At 33.0% G+C, this 9,421-nt stretch overlaps 2 protein-coding genes across 2 annotated transcripts; one reads left to right on the forward strand and one right to left on the reverse strand.

Annotated features, from left to right (window-relative positions):
• LOC122134873 (SLAM family member 9-like) lies at positions 1-9,421 on the forward strand (the record flags this gene model as incomplete). The annotated part of the gene is made up of 3 exons (XM_042711905.1): positions 1-43; positions 8,656-8,970; positions 9,153-9,421. Coding segments are annotated over 3 exons (627 nt in total), but the record flags the coding sequence as incomplete, so codon positions are not given.
• On the reverse strand, positions 1,983-6,557 carry LOC122134870. The gene is made up of 3 exons (XM_042711891.1): positions 6,400-6,557; positions 3,073-3,409; positions 1,983-2,467 (listed from the first exon to the last, which is right to left on the reverse strand). Exons 1-3 carry the CDS (start codon positions 6,400-6,402, stop codon positions 2,037-2,039), a joined length of 771 nt encoding a protein of 256 aa, XP_042567825.1. The 5' UTR covers positions 6,403-6,557; the 3' UTR covers positions 1,983-2,036.

Consider the following 9,421-nt stretch of genomic DNA (forward strand, 5'->3'; position numbering starts at 1 on the left):
TTTATTTTGTTACTGATGAGTCTGTGGTTGATTTGTTTTAAAGGTATTTATAGAATTATAAAAAACTAATTTCTCTATTGGAAAAAAAAGGGATCGTCACTTCCAGAATAAACCGCTGGCTTCTTTAACAGTACAAATGCAGCACTGAAGTTTTGAAGATATCTATCCAGTATATAATTTAATTATATAAAATTATATAATTATAATGCTATTTTTTTTTTTTTTTGTGTGTGCAAAGACCTGAAAATCAATCCTCAAAATACAAAACCTGTTGACCAACTATAGTCTATGAACAAGAAGTCAGATTGCCTCGATCATCACACAGCTAAAATTATCCACAGTGGCTGTTAAGATTTTCTCAATATATTATTGGTTGCATCTTATTGATGAAGCCATGGCCTGCCAAGAGCTTACAAAAGACATATTGGGGATCTTGTTTTGAAAAGGTAGGAACCAATCAGGAAAAGGGTGCAAAAATAACTGGTCGCTTTGCTGCATGTGACAACAGTTTTGTGTATTCCTCATATGTCTGGGCTATATGGGGTAGGGTGGCCAGACGGAAGTCATAATTTACCAAAAAAAGAAACACCTAAGGGAAAAAAAAGGAGTAGAAGGGGGGAATGTAATGAATGTTGTAAAAGATGTGAGTGCTGCAGTCAAACACGTCTGTCTAGCATGTGATCACACAGAAAAACATTCGGAAAGTACCGCAGTGGAATGGAAAAACAGGTCCCTCAGACTATACCTTAAACCGTGTTACTGTCTGATGAAACCAAATCACAGACCATTTGACATAAAACCTGCAGGCCTCCATTAAAATCTGAAGATGAAGAAGATTTTAAGTGAATAAAGAATGGCTTCAGAAGAGGAAAGGTCCAGTCTGAGGCCAGGCCTAAATCCAATCAAAAAAACTTGAGGAATGTCTCAAAGAGGGCTGTAGACAGGAGATCCCCTGTAATACGATCAATCTGGAGCTCTTTTGCAAGGAAGAGCGGTAAAAATAGCCCAATCAAGATATATTCAAAAAGACTGGCTGCTGTATTAAATGCAAAAGGTGTATTATCCAAATATTAGTTGAGGAAGTGCACTCTTGTGCAAACCAAGTTAAAGTCTTTTATTTTTAATGTTTTTTTTTTTTTTTCTTGAAAGTGTCTATTTATTTGTTTCATTAATTTTGATGCTTTTAATACTGCATAAAAGGTGGAAAAAGATCTGATATGATTTAAGTTGGATTCATGTCTTACATCTTAAAAGCCTGAAATTGTAACAAAGGTGTGTAAACATTTTATAGCCATTGTGTGCTTCCAGTAACAGGTGATTTAAAATTTCCCTTAGAAGTAAACAGGTAAAGTGCTTTGTCATTAAGAATTTTCTGAAGTTGGGATCTTCTTGAATGTCCTGAAAAAAACAAACAAAAAACATTGCAATTAAAAACTAATTTTGCACAATAAATGATATTTTTCTCTCACTATGATATCTGTAGGTGATCAGTCACACCTCTTGTGGCGATAGTAAATCACACCAGCTGCTGCAGACGCCAGCAGAAGAACACATATTCCTGCTACAGCAGCTGAAGACAGACCTGAATCTGGATCAGATAAAGACAGACAGTCATTACGCATCTATAGCCTTGTGCAGACTGGTTTCTGTGGCAATGGCGTTGCATTGGTAGGCCTGCTCTAAAAGAATAACAGCAATACAATCTCATGAGGCAGCAGCAGAAACACAGGAAGCTGGAATGTGCCGCTTTTTTTTCCGCTTAACTTGCAATTCACAAACACATTGGCAAAAAAGCAATGCTAAATCCGAAATGCAATTCGAATGGGATTTTAAACCACATACGGAAATGGATTTCATGTGATATTTTTTTTTTGGCCATTCACACTTGCTTAATATGATGGGATTCCAATCGGATATGCACAAAAATCGGATTCAGACTGACAGTCTATGCAAGGCATTCAAGACATTAAAGGTCTGAGAGAGTAAATATGAATTTAATACAGTTTAAAGTGTCATACAGTGACATCAAAGGTACTTCAGTACCAAGTTGTCAAGGTACTAAATGTAAGAGTCCTCTGTAAAAGTCTAAATAGCGTAATGACTAAATTACACTTACTAATGACAGTAACGTCGAAGCTCTTCACACTGCTGATGCTGCGGCGGCGACGACGACTGCTACTGCTGCTGATCTGTAGTTCATAAAGTCCAGAGTCTGTGATCCTGGTGTTTGTGATGGTCAGAGATCCAGTCTGATGATCCAGCTTCAGTCTGTCTCTGAATCTCTCAGGACACTGAAATTCTGTGCAGGTCTTATTGGGCTTTCCAGTGATTTGAGCGATGCGAGTATCATTAAAATACCACGTCATCACATGATTGGGTTTTTTCATTACAGCAGGATCTAAAGTGACAGATTCTCCCTCCTTCACTGACTTTCTCATCATTTCATCTCGTTCAGCAGCAGAAACACCTGAAACACAAACCAACAGCTGCAGGAGGATCTTTTGGGGGGAAGAAACTCTACAACAAGATAAAAAAAAGCATGAAAATAACTGCAGATTGCATGTTCTGCACAGCAACATTTATTTGTAGGGGGTGCAAGCACCCAAGACTGTGCTTTCATAAAGTAATGCACTTTTTTTACTTGTCACTCTAGAATGATAAGGCTATAAAAAGAATGCATTAAATTGCACTGGAATCCTTCAAATTTGATCACTTTCCAAAGGTAAGTGGTGCTATAATCTAATCAAGTCCACAGAGTAGTAATTAAATTTGGCCCTGTTTGCGGCAAATGTGCTTGGATTGGCTAATGAACTAGGAACCCATGAGTATAAAATATCAGATGCATTTAACAGAAGATAAGAGAAGGTGATCAGGTGTGGATGAGAAACTGACATCTCCACCAGAACACAACTGGAGCTTTTTTTCCAAACTAACTGTTAAATCTAACGATTTGCCACGGAAAGACAGTTTTGATTGAATTTATACTGTTATGATGTAGCTACAGCTAAAGAGAAAATGCAGCTGTAAAATCTCATTGAATAATCTTTATTTAAACTTTGTGAAATGACTCACCACGGACAGAAACGCTGAAGGTCTTTTCACTGATGCTGCTGCTGCTGAAGATCTTCAGTTCATAAAGTCCTGAGTCTGTGATTCTGGTATTTATGATGGTCAGAGATCCAGTCTGATGATCCAGCTTCAGTCTGTCTCTGAATCTCTCAGTACCTTCATTACACTGAACATCTGTACAGGTCTTACTGGGATCTCCATTAATTTGAGCGATGCGAGTCTCATTGAAATACCATCTAATTCTGTCTTCTTGGGTTTTTTTAATATCAGTGTGTAGAGTGACTGAATCTCCCTCCATCACTGACACCAACAACTCCATCTGTCTCAACACCAGATGCACCTGAAGAAAAAAAAAATCAACAAACTTTTCACCTTTGGGAAGATGGGAAAATAATATACAATAGCCAAAAATTGCAGTGGACAACCAAAACACCCTAGCAACCATATAACAACACCCTAGCAACCATCCAGAATACCCTAGCGACACTTTAGAATCCACCTACCACCTATATATATATATATATATATATATATATATATATATATATATATATATATATATATCAAGTTGCCTAATCAATATTCAATAAAACATTTAAAATAAAAATAGAAACCAAAGCAACAATAACAAAACTGAAAGCAATATATAAAGAACAACAGTGGATGGGATATTAATGCTTATATAAAGGTAAACAAATCAGAAACCATCTGAAATCAAATATGCTACAGAAAAGTACATTAAAACACTGCCTCCATATTTGGCCCAGTCCCTTCATTAAATGTTTCAATTTCTCAGTATGACTCAATCTTTTCCATCGCATCAATCTCCCTCCAAATCTCCTTAACCATTTCTCAAGTGTCGGTAGCATTTTTTAGCAGAGTATTCATAAAAAAATACATTCTGTTCTCACCTTGTATTAAAACTGGCTTAACTCCCTAATTTTCTATTAAGGGAATACAACTTTTTTTTTTTCTTTTCAGCAAAACATTTTCCTAAAGGTGTGCATTTAGCCCCTTTTGTGCCCCACACATAAAATGCACCAGAAAATTAATTTATTGCCATTTTAAACCACATTAAGAATCAAATAATATACATCAAAATTCTGTTTTTAATATTCTCTTTTACAGTTTGAATGCCGGTGTAAATACCATTCACACTTTTATTTGGCAGACGTTATAATTTCATATACTTTCCACATAAACAAAAATGCCAATTTTTCATCTCAGGAGTTGTATGAGACGTTTTTTTTTTAATACCAAGTCGCATTTACAGGACCCCCGTTTTCAATAGTTTTGCCATGCAAAAAATAGACCTACTTTGTCATTCATAATCTGAAATTTCTCTTGTTGTCCCGCAGAAACTTGTGGAAAACTATTCGTGTCCACATCTTATAACTATCACAGACATTTTACTTCAATTAATCCTGGACTTAAAAATTGCAGTAAAGTTGTTTTTTATATTTTACATTCAAACAGACATTTGCAGACAAGGTTAGGGACTATCTCAAAAGTGTAATATTTAAAAAAGGTATCATGAAAAACATTTGAAAAAAACAATGTGAAGCTCATGCAGGAGTAATTTATTTATGTGTAACACATGGAGTAGTACAAAAGTGTGAGTTCAAATAAATGACGATGACATAAATGGCTTATTTATTAGTAACTACTACATTGTTATATAACATTGTTTTTTTAAAATTTAGTTCAGAATATAGCATTAATGATGTTACAGCACATGCAAAATATTTCTAAACACCTCCAACAATATTGCGCTGTTTTTCTGTCAAAAAAATGTATTTAAGTGTTTTTGATACACTTCTGAATTGTTACAGTGTAAACCTATTTAACATCCTGATCATGAAAATAAAATGTTCACAAACGTTTGTTACACATGATACATACATTTGTTTTTGTTGGTTTTTATAATAATTTTTGAAATATTTAAATCTATATTACTTCCTGGTCATGTGACCCAGTGTTGCCACACCCCCTTTAATATCTTCCAAAATATTTGTCAAGCATGGTACACAAAGTTGCTTCTATGAATTTTTCTTTGTTTATTTTATATTTATGGCTGTTTCTTACCTTTTCTACATACAAATTCTATTTTATGCATTTCTCAGAAAATGCCATTGAGCCTGGACCCACTAAATTACACAACAACCAAAAAAAAACAACACTAAAAAAAAATAACTACAAAAACATTTTGTATAAGAAATGTTTAATATAGCGCGATGTTGATATTTTTGGATGAGAAATGTTTGTGACAAGTCCAGTTTGTTATAAACACGACCAAGAAATAAACAAATTTTCAGTAATTTGAATAATTCTCTAAAAACAACAAATGTATTTTCAAAATAAAACAATATAGGAATGTACAACGTGTGAATATAATGCAGTGGGTGTGGCAACATGAGGTTGTTTCTGATTTTAATAGTTCAGAAATTCACCAAAAATACACAAAATCTTATTTCAAAATCCAAGTCATGTAACATGTGTCTAAGATGTGCGTTAGATTTGTGTGAAGCTGTTACAACTGGTGTGACATCATTGGGTCACATGTCCAGGAAGTTATATAGATTTGTATATTTCAAAAATTCATAACAAATGCACACACAAAAAATATTTTAATATATTAGAAAAAAAATAAACAAACTAGATTTAGTTAATAGATTTACTTGTTTATAACAGATATATTAATCATATGCATGTAAAAAATGTCTTAATCTATACTTAATATATTTGCTTACATAAACTATACATGTAAAATATCACAATTTTACTGTTTTTATGAAATAATGCACATATTTAATCAAGTTTATTATGGATTTTGCACTTTTGAGACGCTCCCTAACTTTGAGCCCAAGTGGAGAATTTTGTGAGGACTTTTTTCACTCCTGATGCTTAAAACAATTACATCATCGAATAATATTATGATTAATTGTGATATTATGATTTTAAGTTTGATATGAACGAAATACAGCATGATTCATGACTATTTTGCGATTACATATAAATTAATGCTGAAGAAAAGAACTAATGTCTAACGAATCTCCACCGCAGTAACACAGTAACACAGTTAACTTAACAACGTTTTCTGTCTAGTGAAGTGAGAACTGACACAAAACGAAACACAGTCGTCATATTCGTCTGTTGTAGTCGATTGAAGCCTATTTTACCATACACAAACTCAACCCAAAACTTCGAGCCAAATAAAAACATAACTTTATGTCGAATACAGAGCAATAAGTATTAGAGCTAACACAAAATAAAATTGTAATTCTTCGTTCGGTTAATCGACCGGGAAAGAAATTGTATATAATGTCTTACCATGTTCAGGAAAAAACAAGCAAACTGACAGCAAAATAAAGTGGAACTTCATTTTTACTAATTTTATAAGAAAAAAAAATGAATAAATAAATAAATAATAAAATTCAGTATAGTCTCTGTGAAACAAAAGTGCCTCTCTTCCGTATTAAACATGAAAGTAGCACGCGTCACATACAGGAAGGGAGCGGCGTGCAGAAGACAATAGAACCCTTTATTCACCTTATTATTATTTTTTTAATATAAATAAATATATATATATATATATATATATATATATATATATATATATATATATATATATATATATATATATATATATATATATAAAAGTGTGTCCACCGGTTTTGTGTTTATTTGTTTTATTTATTTGATGTCAAATCTCCGGAATGTTTTTTTTTTCTTTCTTTTTTTTAATTGCAAAAATTTTACAAACATACAAAAACAGGGAAGCGAGATATAAATACACTCCAACAAGAAGCAATCATAAAATAAAAAATTTGGGGTTAGTAATTAATTTTTTTTATTTATTTATTTTTTAAAAAAAAAAATTTAAAATAAAAACAACTAAAAAATCCACCAAAAAAAACAACTACTGCTGTCATAATACATCAAAAACTTAACACTCTTTTTGTTATTTGTAAGTCTAAGAGATGAAACAAGAGAGTTCAATTCCACAAGAAAAGGGGGGATGACAAAGGAGACTTAAGCCATTTTTGTTTATGAATGAAGAATTTTGCATTCAATATAAGAAAATTAACAACATATTCAACAGATAATAGCTTTTCATAATAAAAGATAACATCTTTGAGGAAAGCTCCAGATTGTACAGGGAATTTTTTTTTTTGCTGATGACATCATCAGCCAATCAGCTCTCATTAAGTCATTCTCCTGTGGCTCACAAGATGTGATGAGCAAAGATAGTAGCTTATATATATATATATATATATATATATATATTATATATATATATATATATATATATATATATTATATATATATATAAAATATATATACATATATATAAAAATATAAAATATATATACATATATATATATACATAAACACACACACACACACACACACACACACACACACATTTATATGTCAGCTGGAATGAGAAAAAAAAAAAAAAAGTCCAGAGCTCTACACGACATGCACAAGTTGTTTGTTGAGACAACATCTCTGTCAGCCCACAGAAGGTTTCAGTTTGACTCAGAAGCTGAAGTGTTAGTGTGGTCGTGTAACTGATGATAAGAGAGGGTGGCCGTGTCAACTTTTATTGTTTTCACCAAACACAACACATTTATATAAAACTATTACTATTACTATTTCAAAGCCAATTAACTCTGTTTATCATTAAAGTCAAGGAGATTCACTCAATATTCTTCTACTTATTTATCATAGACAGTCAATTAGCTTTCAAAAACTATCACTGTGAAATAATAAGGAATTAGGAATGTATTAAAGTCTTACTAAAGACCAGAATAACATTTATGTATTATATAACCATAGATTAAATATTAAATATCATATAAATGAACACGTGTTCAAAGAGTGTGAGGATGGTATATAGGAGGGTCAGACGCTGTTGTGGGAGGATTCAGGTTCACCCAGATTAACAGAGAGCTTTTGGGGGATAGTGGTATAGTTCAGAATCAGTAAGTTATAAAAGATTTTTTTTTTCTTCTTTTTCTGCTGGCGTCTTATCATCAATAAATAAAAAAATCTTTAATTATGCCTTCATTTTTAATCCGTTTCAGAACAAGCTGCCACTGCTACAGATTTGACCTTTCATGAGATATATTTGTGAGATCTACTTTGAATTCAGGTTTTGGTTTGTGATTTCCATTTGGGTAGAAATCTGGGAGTTCCAGGCCTAGAAAAGTCATTGAAATGTATAGAAACGTTCATAACTGTCTATGTCTATTAACAGTTTATATTTAAGTCACAGAAAAGTAATGGAAATTTCTAAAGAGAATGTAAACTAACGGAGGCTCAGAAATCCTGAATTGTATTCAAATATCAGGGTATTTTCAAATTCAAATATAAAAATCTCCCATTTAGGAAAAAAGTAAATGAATCAAACTTGTTTCTTTTCATGCTGTATTTAACTTGTACTCAATAAAAACACCCTCTCTCTTTCTTATGTGTTTTTTCTGCTGATGTTCTTCATTTCACAATTCAAGGTTACAAACAGCTGGTGTGATGCTTTTATAAACAAAACATACAAAAAATATGTTTCTTTTTCCCCTCCAGGTGTGTTTGGTGAGTCAGTGTCAGTTATGGAGGGAGATTCTGTCACTCTAAGCACTGATGATACTAAAAAACATGACGATTACATTCTGTGGAGATTTGGAGCTGAAAGGTCTCTGATAGCTCAGATCAGTAAAGAGGATGGACTCTTTAGCATATTTGATGTTCCTGATGGGAGATTCATGGACAGACTGAAGCTGGACTATCAAACTGGATCTCTGACCATCACAAACATCACAACTGAACTCGCTGGACTCTATCAACTAGATATTAGTGGAGTGAAACACTCATCAAAAACATTCAGTGTTTCTGTCTATGGTGAGGAGAGATCATTTGTCCTGCCCTTCTCATATTCTTATTTTATCATTTACCTACTGAAAAGTTTAATTTTATAGTTTGAGATGACAAACACACTAAATAGTTATTTAAAAACATTGAACTTAAAGTAAGCAGCAGAATTTTATTCATCCTCATTTCTCTTTATTCTCTCATGTTTTCAGCTCGTCTGCCTGTTCCTGTCATCAGCAGAGACTCTTCACAATGTTCTTCATCATCATCATCATCACAGCAGAATTGTTCACTGCTGTGTTCAGTGTTGAATGTGAGTCATGTGACTCTCTCCTGGTACAAAGAAAACAGTTTATTGTCCAGCATCAGTGTGTCTGATCTCAGCATCAGTCTCTCTCTACCTCTGGAGGTGGAATATCAGGATAACAACACCTACAGCTGTGTGCTCAACAATCCCATCAGCAACCAGACTCAACATCTG

This window comes from Cyprinus carpio, chromosome A22 (assembly GCF_018340385.1).
Source record: "Cyprinus carpio isolate SPL01 chromosome A22, ASM1834038v1, whole genome shotgun sequence".
Classification (NCBI taxonomy): Eukaryota; Metazoa; Chordata; class Actinopteri; order Cypriniformes; family Cyprinidae; genus Cyprinus; species Cyprinus carpio.